This window comes from Hippoglossus stenolepis, chromosome 11, assembly GCF_022539355.2.
Source record: "Hippoglossus stenolepis isolate QCI-W04-F060 chromosome 11, HSTE1.2, whole genome shotgun sequence".
Taxonomy (NCBI): Eukaryota; Metazoa; Chordata; class Actinopteri; order Pleuronectiformes; family Pleuronectidae; genus Hippoglossus; species Hippoglossus stenolepis.
Window position 1 is genome coordinate 2,729,377 of NC_061493.1, and position 23,030 is coordinate 2,752,406.

At 40.6% G+C, this 23,030-nt stretch overlaps 1 protein-coding gene across 1 annotated transcript in view; it reads left to right on the forward strand.

Annotated features, from left to right (window-relative positions):
• LOC118117164 (cadherin-18) overlaps nt 1–23,030 on the forward strand; it is a 147,978-nt gene that overhangs the window by 61,048 nt on the left and 63,900 nt on the right. The window contains exons 3-4 of the mRNA XM_035169184.2: nt 255–549; nt 8,803–8,922. Of these exons, the coding sequence (XP_035025075.2) occupies nt 255–549; nt 8,803–8,922 (415 nt within the window). The remainder of the gene's footprint in view (nt 1–254; nt 550–8,802; nt 8,923–23,030) is intronic.

Here is a 23,030-nt window from a genome sequence, read left to right on the forward strand (position 1 = left end):
CACACTCTTCTTTTTTTCCATTTACTGAGACAGTAACTTGTTTCAGATACTGAACCTTTTGTACAGCCTGTCACACTCCAATCCTCCAGCGCTGCGGCTTCTCCTTCCCTGATTGGATGGTCGTGCCTCTCGTTGCCTGCTCCTCACCATTAACTGACCACTCATCCTGACACTTGGCTATTACTCTGTATTACATACTTGTCACACACTTTGCCGCTCCCCCTCCCTCACTCATTTTCTCCTTACATCTCCAGCTCCACTCCAACTCTGACAAGGGCGATGGCTCTGTGCGATACATCTTGTCCGGTGAGGGGGCCGGGTCCGTCTTTATCATTGATGAAACAACGGGTGACATCCAGGCTGCCAAGAGCCTGGACCGCGAGAGGAAGTCCCAGTATGTCCTACATGCAAGGGCCATCGATCGGCAGACAAACCGCTCACTGGAGGCAGAGTCAGAGTTCATCATCAAGGTCCAGGATGTCAATGACAATGCTCCAAGATTCCCCGATGGACCGTTCTCAGCCACTGTGCCCGAGATGTCTGACGTTGGTAAGACAGGTCCCTTACACAGACTCTGACTTAGTCAGGACAAACAAGTGTAATGAATAATGAACAGTATCAGTGCTGAAAATGACTAACCTAATTTAGAATTGTCATTATTAATGTAATCAGTACTTTTTATGGTATGACTAATTATCATGTCTAAAGGCCATGAGAGCTGTTTACCTGAAAAAAATCTACACTGCAAAAATAAGTAGCATTATTTAGGTAATTAAATGTTGCTTTAAGCTCTGCAGTACAACTTGCAAGTCATTGTGAGAAATAGAAAATAATCTTTTCTTCTGCCTTTACAGAGAACAAACATAATTGTTTAGTTTCAAAACAATCCCAAACACAAGTTTGCCATAACTTGATACTGACACATCAGAAGCCTATAGTTGCCCCTCTTCAGAAAACGTGTCTAGGTTTCTTACATCGGATTTGCTGAAAAGCTGAAACATGACACTGAACTGTTCTGTCCCTACTCTAAGCTGAACGAATATGTACCACTGTATCAGCTGCGTAAATATGAGGCCACCACCAAGTCACAGAGTTAAAACAGTAACTACAGTGGAAGCCGCTTATTGTGATCATGTTGGTCCCGGACCAACATGATCACTATAAGCGGTTTAGTACGATAAACAAATTGTGTAGCTTCTGTGTGATAGTCCCGGAACTCGAGTTAAAGGTAACACTGCGCAACACACACACATTTTTACTGTTCAAACATGTATGAAAAGACACCAAATGAAACCTGTAAGCGTATTACCTGATCACCATAACCAGATTACTTAAACAGCATTTGTATAGGAACGATTCTGTCCCAAGCTTTTCGATCCATATAAACAGTTGATCACTGTATCCATATGTGGTTTTCACTGTATTTTGTTCAGCAACTTTTGATCTTGGACATGTTGGATATCAGCCTCAGTTGGATAGCAGCTGTTTTATGCTGATGTTTGTTGCACAGTATATTTTTAGATATTTATTTTGGTAATGAAAACTGAAAAAGCTATTTATTGAAGTACCTGTATAAGTGGGTTTATATATGTTTATTTGAATCAAGAAATGTTTCTCTAATATGCCAGCAAAAAAACACATCAACACATGAGAATATACTCATGTTTTTACTTCTGACATAAGAGGAACTTAAATTACTTTACAAAAACAAATGTAAAAACAAATGATTGGAGGAAATGAAAACAGAATTGCTCCAGGCTGCTACTGGGTGGCTTTTTAGTGTTTGGAGCATTATTGAAATTGGACCACATTTTTCTTGTTTAGCGATTTTCATCATGTGTGTGTTCAGGGACACAAAACATCTCACCTGATTTTTTGATTTAAGAATTATTCACAGCACTTCCCCTGCTATGGAGATTAGTAGAAAGCCCCCCCCACTAATCCCCATCATAAATCAAGCAACATGACTTTGTAAAAAGAGACAGCTAACAGAGCATGACGACCAGCTGAACTCGTTGCAACATTTTACTCATTTCAGTCTCTACCTTCAGTTCCTGTCTTTGTCAAGCCAAGTCAATTTATTTTATTGAGCCCCAAATCATATGGGCATTCATCGATAGAACAACACCCTCCAATTTCCATTTTGAGATGGATAATAATATATAATGATAATAATCACAATAGTTGTAGGTCTAATATTAAGACTAATAATAATACTTGTAGTAGTCGGTGTTAAACAGGTGGCCTGTAGTCACAGAGGTAACCTCCACTCTGAAGGCAGAAGTACCTGCAGAAACTGGCAGAAAGTGACAGGAGACGGGACAGCACAAAACTACAAGAGTAAAAAGATGCAGCGTTAGTAACATGCATTAATGGGATGTGAATGTGTACAGATGGAGAGGGAGAGAAGGAGAGAGGAGCTTAGGGCATCATGAGAAGACCCCCAGCAGTCTAGGCCCACTGCGGCATTACGAAGGGACGCTTCAGGTCTCTCCTGAGCTCTTTAGTGCCAGACCATTAAGGGCCTTGAAGGTGAGGAGAATGATTTAAAATTCTATTCTGGATTTTAAAGGGAGCCAGTACAGGGAGGCTCATATGAGAGGAATTAGATCTCTCTTCCTAGTTCTCGTCAGTACTTGTGCTGCGGCATTTTATATCCACTGTAGAGTCTTTGGGGACTTGCTAGGGAGGCCTGATGATAATTAATTGCAACAATTCACCCTAGAAGTCACAAACACATGGGCTATTAAGTTTTTGTCTGTGTGCATAATGTGCATGATTCTGTACAATGTTGCATGTGTGAAAAACTGGATTTGGGATTACTGCCTGCCCCCCTCTGAATGTGTTTACCTGGTTTCTCCCTGGTTTTTTGACTTGTATCTATGCTATGGACTAAACCGTGTGTGTGGAGTGGTCCAGGACCTTGATACAGAACAGAACAACAAACATGGTTAATAGCAGATTAAGAGCAAGCTTTAGAAAGAGATGATTGATGTTAGGTTTATTAATAGCTTGATTAATAAGCTTGAATTTAAAATGGCTGCAACGCCTTCTGGACACATTCATCATGACACAACCCAGTTTCGGTGAGACAGAATAAATCAATTGGTGTTTTTGGACCAGAGGAACCTTTTAACAGTTGCAAGCACAGGGACTGATCGCAGTTCTAAGAACATTGTTTTAGCTCCTACTTCAGAGTAAGTTCTCTCCCACCACAAGAAAAAGTTTGATTGATGTAAGTATACAATGATTGGTCCAGACATGAATGTAAATTGATTGAAAGAAAGCATGAAGCACCAAATTCAGCCTTTGAAGAAAAAAAAAGGGTAAAATATTGGCCATGAGAACAAGAATGTGAAATCGTTTTTAGCTCATTCAAAACCAAAAAAAGTTGTCTGTTAATTTGCCCATGATAACACACAGCTCCAACCACGACGACCTCCACCTTATTGATGTTGCACAAAGAATTATATAACACTGTGCATTGAAGATAACACCAAATAGACCAAAACACTTATGGAAGTGAAGGGGGACTCTAACAGGAATGTAACAGCATCCCAGTGGGCCATCCCTCCCAAAAACAATGAATTCCCAACCCCAGTGAAATGATAAATATCTTACCATGTTCATCAAAGTGGAGCTCGAAGTAAAAAAAAAACTGGAGTTGACCCTTGTCTAGGTTAGAGCCAAAATTGAATGGGTTCTTTCTTGGCCCATGTCAATCAATCAATCAATCAAACAAATTGTATTGGTATAGCCCATATTCACAAATCACAGTTTGTCTCATAGGGCTTTAACAGGGTGTGACATCCTCTGCCCTTAACCCTCAACAAGAGGAAGGAAAAACTTTAAAAAAAAAACCTTCAACAGGGTAAAAAGAAGGTAGAAACCTCAGAGAGAGCCACATGTGAGGATCCCTCTCCCAGGACGGACAGAAGTGCAATAGATGTCAAGTGTAAAGGAGAACATCAGAAAGATAAAGGTATTTGCAGCATTGATAAGGGTAAACATTTTGAAGCATAACTGAAGGTCATGAATTGATGGATTATTGTCAGTAATGGTCGAGTATCTGAGGAGACATATTATATATCAAGCAGTCCTGCTGTAATCATAGTCTATGGTCAGCTGCCACCACGATCATGATCCACCATCAAGATCGGATGCCACTATAGTCCACAGTCATTGTCCACTGCCGCCATCAGGATCCACCATCAGCTGCCACCTCGATCGTGGTCCACCACCATTATCAGATGTCAACACGATACAGGATCCGCCATTATTATCACGATCAGCCAGCACGATACAGAATCCGCCATACTGGATCCACCATTACGATCACGATCTCTGATACGCGATCCACCATCATAATCCATGATGTGGCCGCAGCCGCAGGCCTGGATCTGCGGACGAATGTCCCTTTCTACCACTAAGTTTCATGAAAATATGTTTTGTAGTTTTTGTGTTATCCTGCTGACAAACAAATAACCAAACCAACCAAAGCATAACCTACTTGGTGGAGGTAATAGGAAAATTGTTGGTGACAAAAACATATTGGGTAGTGAAAAATTGTAAACACCTCAGGAACCCTAATTTTAAATGAACTTAACATTTTATGCACAGCAGGTTTGCCATGATGAATGAGATGGATAAAAGCTTTGGCTTCACCTGTCTGCTGCTACATGGTCAGGCTAATGGGCTGTGGCTCTTTACAAGAGCACTGCTGACAGCACACACTGCATTTCACTGCAGCTTGTACTTCGCATTCAGGGGGAAGTTCAGTATGTCACATTTACATAGAAACAAGATATTTTCATACCGTTAAAGAAAATAGATTGTGGCTTGAGTTTTCATTTCAGATTTTAATCAGATGCTAGTGCATCAGTAGTGACAGCAACATTATGTTTAGTGTTCAGGCATGCTTGTGATCTAATGTGTTTGGGAGGTTTGTTTTCTGAGCTAGAAAATGGGTACAAGGACCAGAGTTGCTCTTAAAATCACAGCCAATTTGATAAAAGCTATCATCTTATTTTAAGTAGAGATCATACAGATATTCGTGAAGTACACACAGGGGCAGATTTCCAGGGGGGGGACAGGGCCGTCCGGACCCCCCATCCAGAGAGTTGTCCGCCTCAATATCATTGCAAACATAAGCAATGATAATGTTAAATAGTGATACAATATTTACTTAACGCATGTTCACTAATTATGAATGCAAAATAATGCATTCTTATACCCTCTCCTTGCCTCACAGTAGTTTAGTCCACTGGGCACTGCTCCACCTCTCCGTGTCACACACATACACACTGTTTCTCTCTCTCTCTCTCTCTTTCTCTCTCTCTCTTTTTCTCTCTCACTTAGAGTCACGTCATCTCAGTGTTGACTGATTTCCTGAAAGTCGCAGCTTTACAACAGTTAACTAAAAGCAAAGAATGTGTCAGACATGTTACTTGATATCACTAAATAGAATAAAACACTTTTATATTTAATCAGATGGCATATTGTCTGTTTTACCTCACAATTGAATCTTGAATCTAACCTTGGCCACCTTGGTTTGTGCAGCAAATGTTCATAACTATGAATTTTCAACCGATTTTTGGGCCGTTCTCTTTGTTAAAAATGTCAGATATGTGTATTTTTCACAGAATGCTTGGTTCCATTATAAATGAAGGTTTTCATACAAAAATCTCTGAACTTTTCTCGATGAAAATACTATTTCTATAAATATGTAAAGGGATTGTTCACTGAAAAATGTAATTATTATCCACTCACCACTATGCCGATGGAGGGGTGGATGAAGTGTTTGAGTCCAGAAAACACTTAAGGAGTTTCGAAGGTAAACAGCCGAGGAGACCTCTTCTTCAGATGTAATAAAACAACAGAAAAAAAACATAACATGCCTCCATACTGCTCGTGTGGTGTCATCCAAGTGTCCTCAAGCCCCGACATTCAAATTCGACTCAAAACAGCGTCATTTACACCATGTTTTTAGCCTAAAAGTCTGCAACCAGAGGTAGCAATGCAAGCGGACCTAGCGATGCTAACACACGGCCCTCGCCTGCCTTCGGGCGAGGAGGATATCAGAGGACAATTAGGCTAAAAACACTGTGTAAATGACACCGTTTTAGCTCGAATTTGAATGTTGGGGCATCCGGACACATGGATGCAGTATACAAGCAGTATGGAGGCATTTTGTGTTTTATTTTCTGTATCACATTTGAAAAATTGATCACAAGCTACTTTAATTAAGAATTACTGAATTAAGTAAAAACACTGTTTACCCCTGAAACTCCACTTCACCCACCCCTCCATCTGCATAGTGGTGAGTAGATAATGAGTGAATTTTCATTTTTCGGTGAACTACCCCTTTAAGATTAACATACCTAAAACAAATATGTAAGTACATTATTATATATACATATAAAAATATATATTTATACACAGTACATTCTGTGGTCCCCTTTGGTGTCCTCTCCAGGAATTGCTGGAGTACACAAGACGAAAGATTGAAGGTCAACTTGACATTTTTTGACCACAGATGTTATTCAGTTAATGGTATTGGTACATTTCTTTGACATGGCTTGTAAGAGAACAATAATAATAGCTTGAATTTATATAGCGCCTTTCAAGAAAGCCAAGGACTCTTTAAATGTGTCCGTGGGGACAAAAGAGAAAATAAAATAAAATACTTAGCACAAAACAGGATATAAATAAACAGCACTAATGGCAGGGTGGATCATTAACTGAGGGCAAAGGCCTCATAGTGAACAGGTGGTGTTTGAGGAGTTTTTTAAAACTGTCCAGAGATGTAGCGTTGCAGATTTCGGTGGGGAGAGTTCCAGAGGGTGGGGATTGTGGCACAGAAGGCTCTCTCTCCAAACGTTTTGCAGTTTGGTGTTGGGGATGGAGAGCAAACCTGTGCTCAGGACACCTTCTGAGCGGAGTGTAGGGGTGGAGGAGGACAATGATTTGGCATATGATGACGTATATACTGAAGCATTTTGATGTGCAATGGCATGAAGGGGCTGCATACCAATGGTTTCCTATACGCCCTGGTCCTGATAACAGGCCTAAATTAAACTCGGCTGTTGTAGGTATGTGAGCTCTTTGCACACCACTGTCAGTACCTGTCAAAGATGAGAGATTAACCACAGATAAACGCTGTGCAACCACAAGTTAACAGCGCGTTTCTGCAGTTATATGGTGCTGTATGTTTTTGCTATTGAAGTTCATTCATTCACTGTCTTCGGCAGTGGAAACCAATGCCAATGTTAATTATTCTACTTCACTTCTATATCTTTGCTTCAATTGAAGTCGCATGTTAAACACTAAGGCTGGACCCTCTCAAAACTTTCTTATGGCGAGTCACTGTGCTCTGAAAAATAGTTTTTGCTCGGGGAGCACAACCTCTTTTCTTTACACAACTATGGCTGAATCTCTTGGCAAGTCATCACCACCTGCTCCCCTCAACATTAACTACACCAAAGCTCTCATTATTTTGGGGGGTTTTCCTTAATAATTATATCTAAAATAACAAATTTCGACTGGGCTGCCAGCCAACATCTATTCATCAGAGGTAAACTAACAATCTCACAGAGAGCTGACCATTGGGTTCAGAGTGGCCATCTGTCCTTTTCTTCCAGATGGTTTTGGGTGGTGTAACAGTCTTAAGCACATATCTCAGCCATTTGTTGTATTTGCAGTTAGAATCACTCTCACTGTGGACATGTTGAAATGTCTGTCATCAACTGTTGCCTCTCTCTCTCTGCAGCAATATTTTTCTTTTCTTCTCAGTCGGCTGTGGAGAACACAGAAACACCACCAGCGACATTTTCAATTTGATATAGCTCCTCATCTGTAGACTCCTTCTAATGTTCCACTGCATAACCAGCCGTTGCACTTTGGGTTTTTTTAAATGCCGTTAGAAGAAAATAATGTGAATAAATCTTCTCTGGGTCCATCTTACTACTCCAGCATATACTCATGTTAAATTGGTAGTGCAGCTCTGGGGCTATATGCAGTTAACTACACTGGCTCATTTAAGGGGCTGCTACTGTGTTTACTTAAGTTTTGACAAGCAGTGAAAATAGTTCATGTAAAATTTATGCTTTGTATAAAAGTTTAAATGTTTGGGTGTGGTGTTCTGTTGTACCAATAACAAGGATGTCACAGGGTCCGGGAGTACATCGGAACATTGCTGCAAGGTTCATTAAGTTAACCTGGGGTTGGTCTCCAGTGATGGCATCATTTAGCCTTAATCATATTACAGCATGGAGGCAAGCAGAGTTGTAGACCAGCATGTGCTTCATCAGTGGTGTGTGTACGCCAACATTTCAGACACATGCAAACTACTTAACATGATGATGAGCTTCTTTGTTGTATTTGGCTGAACGTGTGCCGCGGCTTGGCAAGAACAGACAAAGGATGTGGAGCACGTAAAAAAACAGTGTAAGAAATGGAGGTCCTTTTGCCTTGCATGAGTAGTTGGTACTATCGTGTTGTGGACAGTCTGCATGGTCACACATTTTGGGATGTGCCGAACACAAGTGTCGGTTTAAACCCTTATGAACTTGGACAGATAAAGACATTTGAAACACTTTAATATGATCTGCAGATCAAGGTGGCCACACATATGAGATTGAGACCCTGGTTGAAATATACTATAGTCTGTAATATTAGGTAAAGAAGTCACCCTACACCTACATTATTTATGTATGCCAGTGATTTGTCATGATCAAAACCTATTATTTTGTGGTCAGTACCAATCAACATCTAATCGTTCCTATTTGTTCCTTCTATGTGCAGGAACATCCATCTTTCAGGTGAAAGCCTTGGACGCAGACGACCCCACCTACGGGAACAGCGCCAAGATAGTTTATAGCATCCTGGAGGGACAACCCTACTTTTCTGTTGACCCCAAGACAGGTAAAAGTGCCTCTCTGTTTACTTGAAAGAGATCTTACCTGCTGCCTAGAGAAGGCTCAAACAGAAAGGCACAGTAGCTAGGGAGCACTTAGCACAAGCGGTGCTATTAACAAGCTACTGTTGCCCGAAAGCCGGGAAAGAACTGTGATTTTGACTTTGTTGTCCGAGTCCATTAAATGTTTGGGAAAAAGTTCCAGTGAACTGCTTTTAGCACTGGCGCCAAATCTGTTGGCGAGTAGCACAGGTGGCCTATCAGTAGACAGCCTCCACCTGCTCAGGGTTTTTTCTTTCTTTGCATGGTAAAAGAGCAGGTGCATTGCAGGTTACTTTCTTTGTATAGCTCACACATGTTCAGGAATCCCCGCTGAATTTTTGTTTACTCGTAACAATTATTCCTCAGGAAAGAACATGACTGATTTTATGACTTAATGTGACTGTAAATTTTTAAATTGTACGTAAATGCATTATGTTTATTCTCACAGATGAAAGCAACCATCTGTGAGAATAAACTTGGCCTCAATCATCGCACATCACAGTGCAGAGGTCCATTGAGCTGCTTAATAGCCCCCATGTCCCATGTAATATCTGGGATTTTCCCAGTGTTGCAAGTTTCGGTTTGACTACATCTGAGAGTGTATTGTCTCTATGAATTTATGCCATCAAAGGTTCAGTGGCAGCGGGGTCATGGTGCTGCATGAACCACAATGTCAATGGCTTCTGTCCCATGCGGCACCTTTTTATTGGATCTCTTTCAGTTTCCCTGTCACACCTTATTTTCTCTCATCGCTTTACTGTCAATGTCAGATTTCTGTATGTTCAAAAGTGCTGGAATTCTGTGTTCCTTTAGTGACACTTTTGCACAGCTGCTACTTTGACTTGCATATGTGATGTTGTTATTCAGGGATTCAGCAGTAAACATGCAGTGCATCCAGTTTTATAATTACTCTTATTCACAGATGTTTGCACATGTGTTAGAAAAAAAGTCAGCATCAGTGGAAACACTGAAACAAACAAGTTTACATATAAAAAAAACATTAATGGAAGTGACCCAAGAATGGAGCGCTAAAGAAACAGAAGCTAATCCAAATGTGGGCATCACTTTGGCTCTCTCCACCCATCCAAAGCACTTACATGTACATGTATTTCCCTGCCTTACTTTGCTAAAACACCTTTTGGTCCACTTACTCTCAAGATGGTATCCAAGTTCCTGCATACCGCTAATCATCTGTACTTGAGGTTTTAATGTAATTTCCCTCTTTTAGTGATGAATGGTTTAAATGGTTGAAGTATTGTTGCTAACCTTTGGTTGCATTGATCACCAAGGTTTTTTTCAGTCACATCCCCATGCTAGAAAACAATTATTACATTAAACTTAATGACAATGTCTGGAAGTTAATGCTGTCTACAAAGTATACCCATGACAAGAGTGGCTCAAGTTAGGATCCTGGAGCTTGGACATGTCAGTGACAGATGTATGCCTAAAATGACTGGTGGGAAATCCTGAAAACCAATAGAAATTGGGACAAAAATTCATCCATTCAAAATTGATGCAATTAATCAGAGACAGTGCAGGACTATATTTTCACTCTGTGACTTCCCTTGTTCCTTAGTTAATGCTGACTCAAAATGTTGCAGACATTTACCAGTTTTACCGACAATATATTTGTTCATTTGCACAGCTCTAATTGAATCCATGCAGACTCCACTATGTCTTCTTCCCGGATCGATGATAAGCGACGATGAATAAAAAACACATTCTTTACATGAACAGCTTTGTAGCCATTCCTTTATTCGTAGGCTAATGAAGATATAAAAGCTAATTACAGTTTGAATAGAAATATATTCTTGACTGTGACACAGATGTTGTTGTACTGATTTAATTACTGCTATGGAAATAATCACAATACTGAATGTTCTTATGCTCTTATAAGAGGCTACAGGCCATGTCACCTCCTCAATCCATTTAACTCAGCAACCAGCCTATATTTGTTCACATCCGAACTTCCACTCACCTCACATCTATTCAAACACTGTACAGCCTCGGAAGTCACACAACTGAGCTTAATTCTCGTACAATGGGATGTGTCAGGTGAAAGAAAGCTTGTGCATCTTTTAATTTAAAATGAAACAGTTTTTCTACTCGTACTAGTCATAGCTTTAAAATTGTACTTATTAAAATTATTTGCAACAAAGCTTCAGGGAACTATGTGCATTGTAAATCAAGTGACTGTTGCGGGTAACATGCAGAGCAGACATGAAATAAGCTTTCTGTCTAGCTCTGTCTTTCCCAAACAAAAGCTTTCCCAGGCATGATACTATGTCCATAAAAGACACAAGGGAACAGGCCTTGTAGAGACGGTGTACAGAGAATATTGAAGTGTCCTCAGTGTGCTTTTCAAAGCATATTCCATTCAATGTGACTGGAATTAACTGGAGCCAGAAAATGTTGCAGGCACCATATCTACGTGTGTGTGTGTGTGTGTGTGTGTGTGTGTGTGTGTGTGTGTGTGTGTGGGTTCGCTCATGTGTGACAGCTTCACAATGAGATAGACTTTATGTGGATCTAGCTATTTTAGTGTGGCACCATTTCATTTATGTTAAGTATCACTTATTGTGTTCCCTATTGAGTACAATAGAAAATACTGCATGTCTGTTTACTGCCTCTGGCGGAACAGAATATGATAGATATAGTGATACATTCCTTCTCAAATAACACACTCTGCACCCAGAACAAAGGCTTTCCTTGATGTGGTTGCCATATATTCCCATTCACTTTGGTAGTCTAACAATGGCATGTGCTCCTATCTCTAAAACACTATCCGAAGAAGTGCAACTTAGTTTGTAATAACTTCTTTCTGTCCATTTATTTTTCATAATAAATGCAGAAAAGTAAATCAAACTGATAATATATATGAATCAATCTTATATCAAAGGCAGATGGCCGCCCACACTGGCTATTACAAATGTAGTTTTTCACATAGCTACTATAGCAGATATTGTGATATGTACTCCTGTCTAAAGTGATGCTATTCGAATTTGGTAAACTTAAGAAGTCTGTATAAGGATAATAATGGAACTGCCATTTGTATAAATGTATTTCTTGCATTGTGTTAGAGGATATAATAAATAGCATCCTGATTGTACAAACTGATGGGGAAATATTTTGGCAGCTACAGTATAGTTGCAGAGAGGCATAAAGGAAAGATTTACATTCATATCAATTTCCCTGAATGTGTCATTAAGTGAAACTCAGCCCCAAGCCTTTGGAGTATGAAATACTTACCCCCTGTCGATATTAGGGTGGCTCTGAAAAGTTTGTTTCTCTCTCATTGATGCTAGATGGCAGATGTAGTCAGGGTGGATTCACTGCACTTTTCCTGACTGCTAAAGTTTAAGCATTTTTTATGGGGGAAGAAAAAGTATAAAATATATAGAGAAACTTCTCAAAGCAGCTCTGCAGACTAATCCACGTCTCCGCTGTCAGCATTTTCAGAACACTCGTATTTTTCTCAGTTTTCGTATTGATCGTCCCACACAAACCGTGTGTGTGTGTGTGTATGTTGATTTGTAGCTACATGACAGGGCGCCCACATTCTATTGTTCATTTTGTCAATTAGTTCCTGATCTGGGTGTCGCACAGACCCAGAACACAACGCAGGTTTTTTAGCAGCAGTCTTTGCTCTGTGCACTGTAGGCTGTGCTCTGTTCTTGTGTTGGTATCAGCACTTTTATGCACACACTGTTCCTGCAAACCTTCACAGTTCTTCCCAAGTCAAGGACAGACTCGATGAGGGCCCCAGTGGGACTGCATTATGTGGATGCACTGTCAGAACATCTAGGCTGAATCTACAAGTCCAAAGGAGTCAGCACTTACCACAAACCACTCAGCTCCTACAGATCTCAGGTCATAAAACCAGAGGAAACACTGGTTAACAAATGATACATAGGCTCTGTCTTGAGCTTTTAGAATGAGTGTATCCTTCACCCCAGCTTGATCATGTTAACTAAACCTTAAAGGGATAGTTCACCGAAATATTCACTCATTATCTACTCACCACTATGCCGATGGGGGGCGGGTGAAGTGTTTGAATCCACAAAACACCTTTGAAGTTACAGAGGTAAACAGTGTTTACCGCCAAATCCAATACAATCAAAGTTACTGGTGAAAACGTCTTCAAACGTAAAATAAACAACGGAAAAAAACATGAATTGCCTGCATACTGCTCCTGTGGTGGCATCCAAGTGTCCGTAAGCGACAGCATTCAAATTTGACTTAAAACAAGGTCATTTACACCGTGTTTTAGGCTTAAATATCCGCTGTGATCCACACGTGAACCCATCTCCAGAGGAGGATATCAGATCCTTATATTTATGTCTTTATGTCTTATACAGATTTTTAAAGCATTATATAATGAATTAACAATGGATTTATGAACCCAACAAACATACATCAATGTGATAAGAACTCCTAAATAAACAGTAACCATCTGGGGGGGAAACATAATTGTCTGTGTACTATGACATTTCAGTTTGGCCCATGTTCCATTCGCTAACATGGAGCATGTGGGGTTTAGGACCTATACTGCAGCCAGCCAACAGGTGGAGGTCCAGATTATTTGGCTCCGCTTTCGGGGACTGTCGCAATGTCCATCTTCAAATACAGTCGATGACAGCACTCCACTGAATTGAGCAGGTCACAAAATGGCTCCCAGGAAAATGTGAGGAATCGACCATGCATATGTATGATCACAAAAAAAAAACAATATTTATGCAAGGATGTTTGCTTTCAAGTATCTATTTTTCAACTGTAGTCTAATTGTAGTAATATTAATATCACAGTAACAAACATTTGTTATCAGTAGTGATGTGACAGAGGTAGCAAACTGGTCACTGGCAGCACCAGTGTCAATGCTGTTGATATACCTGGATCTATCAAGCCTCTTTGAGAGCAAATCACTTAATGAGGACTATAAAGACTGAAGCTTTGTATTCTGGTTTGTTTTAGATACCTGAAGCGTTTTCTGAATTCGGCGCTTCAGCTCTGCTGGAAATGTCTCATCTATCTTTCATGAGTCATCCGCAGAAATAAGAAAAAATACAGCCCGAGACAATACAATGCACTCAGGAATCCAAGGTTCATCGGCATCATTAACTGCGTTAAACTGCAATTTCTCCTGGTGGGAGGTTGGCTAATAAAAACTGCGGACTGAATGGGCACAGCAACCGCTGCCGTCCCCACCACAAGCATATGCTCCCTTCTCTACCTTGTTTTCTAACATGCCATTTCTTCAATCTCTTTCTGCTCTCCCCTCGCCCTCCTCCCATTATTCTCGTCTGCTGTCCTGTCTCCTTGCCAGCAGAGGATGGCATACCACCCGGAGGGATTATGTGATTTGCTCTGTTTTTGAAGAAGTCGAGCCACCTAAAAAGAAAATGTGTGATTTAGTGAGAGGATCCACTCGCAGTCCAGTGCAAAGTCTGACACAGTTAATGCCCTCATCTAGGTGGTCTACAGAGACTCCCACTAGGCAAGGTCAGCCACAAGAGCACACACACAGAGGCATTCAGGAAGCCTGATAACCTTCCTCGCATGCACAGGCACATTTGTGAAGAGGGGTGTTTGCCACTGGCTTTTCAATTTATTGTGAGTTATCTTTTTCTGTTTGAATACAGTCAGCCCTATATGCCTCTACACTGCAGATATTAGTCGCTGTTTCATTTCTATCTGCCTTTCATCTTTTTCTAAACCTTATTTTTGCTCTTCTTGTATGTATTTCTCAGGGTGTGTGTGTGTGTGTGTGTGTGTGTGTGTTCCTGCTGAATGCTAAGAGACTGTTTAACATGGTGCAGGGTGCTCAGACTGGCAGCAGATTAAGGCAGGTGGCTGGATTAATGAAACGTCAACACAGAACTTTAATGTCTAGACAGCGGACTTCAGATAGTTGCTGAACACAGGCAACTAAGAAATGACTGCACATCTCTACAGTCTTTCAATGGGCACATTACAGTTAAAGGTTCTAAGTAGGTTTTTTTGCTGCTTCAGCATCACCATCTGTCTCCCGTGGTGGGAGCAACACCAATGTTTACTCTTGTTTTGCTGCCATTTCTATAATTCCCTTGCTTCTGCTCAAGTTGTAGGGACATGGCAAGCTCAATAGCATGCTAACTTCTACTGAAGTAAGTATCCTAACTAGCCTATAGTGTCTGTAATACCACTTTGCAATCTTGTAGTGTCCAGGCTGGCCCACATTTGAATGGAGAAGTAAGGCTGCCTTTAGGGCAGTGGTCACAAACCTTTCGCCCAAGATCACTTTTTTAATACTAAACGTAAGCCGAGATCTACCACCCTGACATCTTCCAAAAAAAAACCTTAGGAGGGTCATATTTCTTTTTTTGCAATTTTTTTAAAGGCTCAATGTACAAGCATAAATATACACAAAGAAAGGCAGTCATGCTACTTATATATTCAATGCACAATATTTAGCTTTACAGTTTAACAATATGTTCTGCAGAGTTCTGCTACTGCAGCACAATGTTTTTACAAAGGCTTTGACTTGAATATATGTATAAAAGTAGTAGTAGCGTGTACTCAAATAAATACACTTGTATTTATACAGTATGCAAATTGTTCACCATAAAACCCCCTTTATTTTACACAAATGAATGGATTTATTTTGAAACACATACAGTAAGTGTTGCAACCATTTATGTTTGTTACATAAATTCATCAGATAAACATTACAACTCAGGTGAAAGATCATTTTCTCAGTTTATTCTGCTGTGAAACACAATGTTTAACTGTCTATGTCACAAACGTATTTCCACACTTCCACACTTCCCGAAACCAGTTTCAAAGTAAAAGCACTCAGTGTTTCAATTTCTGAATCCATTCATCTGTTTTAACGGGACTTTAAGTGTTATCGCAAGGAAAATGCAGTAGATAAACCAGCAGCTCCGCCGCCAGTAGTGCACACGCTGCCAGTGTGAACAACAGACAAACTGACACACAGCGGATCTGTGGCGCAACCGCAGCCAGCAAGTCCAGAGCGGGGATTGACAGTGAAAACTGTCGAGATCAACCAGTTGAAAGCGAGCGACCACTGCTTTTGGGTCTCTTCTAACATAGATAGAAATGGCTGTTACTTTTTACCACTGGAGACACAACACATGTCCAAATGGATCATATATACCCTTCATATTTGTGTATATTGAATAGCATTGGGTATTGTTTTTTCAATGTTATAAATGTAGTGGTCAAAAGTTTGGGGTGACAGTTGAATGCCAATCGGGTTCACCACATATATCCAGAATAAACGGGACGGGAGGCTGACGATTCCAGAAATAGACAATTTATTCAATTCTGACACATAATTAAAAAATACTGATCAAACAGCACAGGATCATGTGCAAAGTATGGAGTACTGGCCTGTACGTGATATAAATAACAAATGAAAAAAAGAGAATTTAAAGGCTCAAGACCCAATTTAACAAAGCTAAATAACCAATGCGTAAAACGAGCACAGCACACTTTAAGAATCCTAACACTGGTTGGATTGCACCAGTGGATTATCACTGCAGGCGATATTATACCATGAAGTAACAGAAGAGGGCCTCTAGTTTACGGAGCCAATAACTCACCAATATTCAAGCCACTACACCAGGATTGCACAGTACCTATCAACCATATTGCACGTTGCCCATAGAACCAAGAACAAAATAAAACAAAGAAACCAGAAATCAAACAAATTAATCAGAAAGAAAACTAATTATAAACAAGGCCAAATAATCTCAATGAAATCTTGATGTGGGAAAAAACAGTGACCGTGAATATCCTGCCTGAAGGCAGCCCTATGAAACAGACATGTCGTATTAGGTCACACAATTATTAAGCAAGGTTATCAAAATGTTTCAAAACATTATCAAACATAAAACACATCATTATGCAATACCTTCAATTCATTCCGATAAAACAGAGACCCACGCCGTCCTTATTGTCTTGACGACAAGTATTAAAACAGGAAAAGAGAATTACACTTAATGTCACAGACATATAATAGTGTAGACTCTGGATACATGTCCGGTGCGTCACTTACAATTATCGTTACCACTAGTTTGACGCTGATACCGTCTCACACACACAAACACACACAGCTGTACTCTGTGAACAGAAATGCGCTTCATGTTTACGCAATGTTTTCTGCGTTATCTCCATTTACTTTAAAGTGACTTTCAGTTAATAAAACTTACCGCAACAAACATTTGGCGTCCACACTGCACTTCCTCACAGGACCGGCAGTGGAGAGAGAGAAAGAGGGAGAGAGCTACTACGGTGTCACTAAATAAACTTCCGTCCTATAGGCATCGCCGTTCTGTCAGGTAAATTAGAGCTGTGATCTTATATCTACAATGACATATAAACATAACTGGGAAAGTAACACTGCTAAAATTATCCTGTTTTAGCTAAAGCTTTTATTAAGGATTAACCCCATTACATAAATACACATTATTTTAGAATTATTATAAATGTATTCTAAATTTAATGATTAGCTAGGTTCGATTTGTCTGTAACAATTCCAAAATATGTGATTGATCAAATTTGAGGATGGTTGTGGCTAGATAGAGCAGGTCATCCATTTATCTGAAGTCTATTCTATCATCAATTAAGAGATTGATATTTTATAAGAGCTGAAAACCCCCGGCTGCACCTTGCATGCTGCAAAGGTAAATCTACATGTAGACATAGGGTCATTCCCCTGACAAATGAAACAAACTGCTGGTCCCTCAACTAGCGTGGAGTCTCTCGGAATAACTCGTGTCAGTGTCGTGATGAGAGCTATTCTCCCTTTAGAGAAGTTGCAGCGCATCATGCACATCTCTGGAGTGTAAACATCACAAAAGGCAGCTTTTGTCCTTGCTCGGTCATTTAAACTTTGTAATTTCCCAAGGGCGCTTCTTCATCTCCTGTCTGCTCAAGTTTGCCACTTCAATGCCCAACACTGTCTGACTAGATGCAAAGATTTATGATCCTGGTTGTATCACTGTTCTGTCTGGATATTGTCCATTCCTGTGACTTTCAAATTCATTGGGATACAGTGTGAGCCATGTGTTTCAGGGTGTAATATCTGGTTTGCAGATGGTAAACTAAGGTCACACCTCCTACCTTGATTTGATCCTGATCCTAAGACATACATGGCTATCTATTACCCACAACTTATCACTGCTTAGCACATTCCAGGTCACATGAATGTTATAGCAGATATGCCAGCCTAGCTCCAAAAGTTCCCGTTTTCAGACATAATCCTGTCCTAAACCACACTCCTATAGTTAATCTCCTAGAGTCGGCAAAATATCATACGAGAAAGAATCTGGCTCCTTCTATCCTAAATTCATATGACTTTGCCTGGAGGATGTTTGCCTCACACTTGGTCTCAGTCAGCATGCTGCTCATCCCATTCTCATCTCGTCTGTGTTTTGCTTTCATATGCTGTTGCAAAGCTGGAAGAAAATTAAAGCTCCCATATATTCACAGTGGTGGCAGCTGGAATTCAGTTCAGTGCCGGATGCCGTGATCCCAGTTTCTCTTGTCTGTTTTCAAGTTCTGTAAATTTGTGAGGCATAGCTAAGCTCTTACCCCTTGTTTCACACAGTGGATGGCCTATTAACCTTTGCATGCTTCACAAGATGCTCTCCGCTCAATAGGCCGTGCTCCAGCACTATCACTTGCACTGACTCTAATCTCTGTCCACATTCCAAATTGAAATTAAAAAGGCTCTGAAAAGCAGCTGCCCCTCCGTCTTAACACCTGAACATCATCCTGTGTCTGTGTGCATATTTAATTATTAACTCAGGCAAGTGCCCCTTAAATGTGATCTCTCCACTCAGAAGTACTCATCCCACTCATTCAGGGTAGGTGGGTTGCAGTGGACCTTTGCCTTTGGCCTGACTGTGATGCCTGTCTGTCTCTGCAGTCATGACACCCATCCAGTGAGTGCTGGATACTGCTGCTGGGGGTTGATTCATCCAACCCATTTGTTTCCACTGTTACTTCACTGTAGTCCTTACTCTTGTTGAGGGTTAAGGGCAGAGGATGTCACACCTTGTTGTCCTATGAGCCCTATGAGACAAATATAATTTAACAAATAAAAACATAAAATTTGATTGATTGATTGATTGATTGCCCCAAACACCTCCCCAGCAGACTAAACCCCATCCCTTTGGCTTTATACATTTCTTTGGAAATTATCAGAGTTTAAAATCCATTCCCCCAACCTCTAATGGCCCTTAGCTTTTATACCAAGCAAAACCCACATTCCTCTGGCATCGAATAGCCTCAGCCCTATTGCAGGTTAAATGTCTATTCTTCTGGCCAACAGTGGCCATTTGCCTTTATCGCCAAGTTAAATAAAAGCATAAAAGCTTATTCTTACTGTATGTTAATACCCATTGAAACCCCATTCACCTGGCTTACAGTGAGCCTTTTGTCCCTATGTTTGATTTACAGGTATTTGTGTTTTCTCCTCTTTTATTGCAATATATTTAGAGCAATGACAGATGTGCTATTATTTCCTACTGGAACTAAATCGCCTACCCCATGTTGACAATGTTTTGATTATTTTGGGGGGTGGTACTGCTCAGAATTGGAGGGAATCAAACACTTGAATCAGGCCATGAATACAATGTTTCTAAATAGTTCACCTTTATTTAAGCTTGGCAGGAAAAAGCAGGCAAAGGATACACAGGAGGCAGAGTAGGGGAGCTGGCAGTGGTAACAGCCAAGTAGAACCCAAAAAAACAAACAAGGAACAGACAAAAGTCTGGGAACAAGCAGGAGGTCAAAACAGAAAACAGGCGAACAGGAACAGGTAAATGAGGCTGGTAAACTATGGCTGTGGTGGCACATTAAACCATCTGGCTGAGTGTAGCTGTGAAACGGTATTCACTAAGAAGTAAATGTGGAACAAGAAACAGGTTAAAAGGTGGGCGGCAAGGAGTCAGGTGGCTGGGAGGAGGGAAAGGCTTGGTTCACTGCAGTGCGGGGGGGTGACAGTCTGAAATGACAAGAGAGATTCTTGGCAGGGCAGCCGGAGAACGAATGAATAAATAAATGAACTGTGACGGGAAGATTCTTCCTATCTCCCATCTTCACTGGCCTACGCATGTTGAAGACGCACACTTCTCACATGGTCTAATCTTCTAAGTCCTGCTTTGTTGCAGCCTCAATATAACGTTCTTATACATGCTCTGTTGATATGTCCTTATTAAAATGAAGCTCTGGCAAAGGTTCAATCATATCTGTTCCCTGTTCCTTTGTATTCTCTTGTCCTGGTTTTACATATCCATCTACTCCATCACTTCCTCTTTGCTACACTGTCTCACTTCCCTTTTATTCACTGACATAGATCTATCAGTCTGGAGCAAGGGTCATCTTAAATGTCAATTGTTCAACCCCAATCAACATCTTACCCCACACAACGATTCAGGTGTGTCAGACATATAGTTCCATCTCTCATCTTCTGGCATTAGGCCACTGCAACCAGCCTCTAGGCCCCAGGGGATTCTTCTGGTCCTGTCTCTTTAATGGCCTGTGCACATTGAAGGTTTACACAACAAGGTGTAATTGCCAAAGTCCTACTCAGTTGTCAATATCAATGAATGTGCTCATGCACTCTGTATTGATCTCTTCTTATGAGACTACTTTGTCCACCTCAGCCTGTTGATGTCGTAGCGTGGCTCTCTTTAATGAAAGCCACTTTCTACAGTGCGACCATTTCACTCTATATGAGAGTGAAAATTAGAGGTAATTGACTCTGTTGTTGAAATACATGGATTCACTGCGCTCCCACAGTAATGAAGCTGTTGTCCCTCCTTGTCCTAGGAGTAAAACTCTACTTCTTATCTGGCAGTATTGATTTCACTGATTTAAAATAACAAATGACGCAGTTGGCAGACCTTCATCAGTAGAAGATTGTTCTCCCTGTATCCAGTCTCTGTACTCAGTCAAAGACTGTTTATGAAGTCAAAGAAATGCTGAATCACCAAACAGCTGGATTGACTTATTTTGTAGTCCCAACTACAACTCTCTAGGTAATTGCAATGTGTGGCACTGTGCCAACAAGTCCTCCAACCTAAACAACCATTTCAATGATTTGCCTCTGCCCTCTAATGTGACCCATGGTGCGCCTTCTGAAAAAACACACCCATGGTAACCGTTGTACCAGACCTTTGTCCTCAAGATATAGTTTGGGATGATAACTCTTGGTTCAGAAATCAACAGTGATTTCCTATTTCTTATGATTTACCCCCCCAACCTCCTCCCACCCAACAATGAAACCTAGGCTGCTTGCTCAGACGGCCTATATAGTCATTTTTACAGGTGAACAGCCTCCATTCTCCCAGTTAAAATTGAATATATATCAAAACTTTTGAATAGAGCACTTTTTGTGTTTGTGAATACTGGATTCATCAGGCCTTATTTAAATGCCCATTTAATGTAGAGGCACTGTGTATTCTCAGTGAAGTGAGAGTGAAACATTTGTATTCAAGAGACCACTGAATGTTAAACACACAAGTGCTCCGTTTTATGAAATCTCTCCCTGGTGTATTCACTTAAACATGTTGACTCACCTCACATCTTTGACAAATTTGCTCACTGTTCTACTGTATTTATTCAACCCAGACAGTCACCTACAAATGGAGCAAATAGCAGCTGCAATTTAGCTGGATATATCTGCACCAACTGTGTATGTGGGAGTTTCTTGTTTGTGTTCATCTCAGCCTCCGACTGATCTCAGAACTCACTTTCATGTCTCTGTGCTCTCTCCACTTCCCTTTCTGTACATGTATAAAGTGGATCCATTAATCCACTCTGAGGGTGTCTATTGACTTCATATGCAATCATGTTGTCAATAAAATCCGAGTTCTGAGCTCACCAAAGGAACTAATGTGACTATTCAATCTTTCTCTTGGCCCAAATTAACAATCAAATACCTAAAGAACAAATGACCTTAATTCCAATCAGACTGTACTGCCTTTTGTGTTGATGAGTAAATGCCGACGTTTGCATTTAACCAAAGGTGATTCAGCTCAGTCGACAATCTTAGTAAAAAATCTTAGTAAAACAGTTGAGCAAATACTTGGCAACTGGGATGAGAAAAAACCAGAGGAAACTTCTTACAGCAGACTCATGGTGGGGTTGAAAGAGGAGAAAAGATGGAGAGACGAGAGTTGGTGTGAAAGCGGAAGAGAGGGGGAGGGGGTGGAGAACAGTTGTGTAACTGTAACTAAGCACTGTCAGAGTGGTTGTGGTGATGATGATAATATTAATAGGGATACTTATAGATGTAATATTGTTATTAATTGCATTATCAATAATAATAATACTGGCAATAAATCATCGGCTAATACTAATAACAGTTGAGTGGTAGTGTCTGGATCCTGCAGCTCTGGAGTGGAGAGAGAGAGAGAGAGAGAGAGAGAGAGAGAGAGAGAGAGAGAGAGAGAGAGAACACAAAGTCAATGACATGCAGTGGCACATCCATCCAAATCATCCATCTGTCACACAGACCAGTCCAGGAGCTCAGTATACGAACTTGAACCTTACTATGAACCAGCTGAAACAGACATAATATTGAAATAAAATTGAACTCATATTTCTTTCTTTTTTTAATCTACAGACATGAAAATAATATTTTATTACTTTTTTAACGTCTTTGGGGAATAGCAGCTTCCTGCTGGTTAAAATGTAGGAAAACAATAATTTTGAGTCATCTTTGTGGAATACAGCAACCATCTGGGCATTAGGATGTAATTCCTATAAACAGAGGGAATCTGTGGTGAGCTAATTATAAAAGATGGCATACTCATCTCCCTAGCAGCAACATTTTGTGAGAGGACGGGTGGATTTTTATATTAAACTTTATTTTGCTGCCCATGGAAACATTAAAACCCCCCTCAGGACTCCCACCTACCCTGCTCGATCAACGTGATTCCCCCTTTATATGCTATACAAAGAGAGACAGGAAATGAATTTGAGGCTCTGGCCACACACTCAGCCAGCGTGTCTCTGAGGCTGGCAGCTGAATGCTAAAGGCTTGTTAAACAGGTTGCAA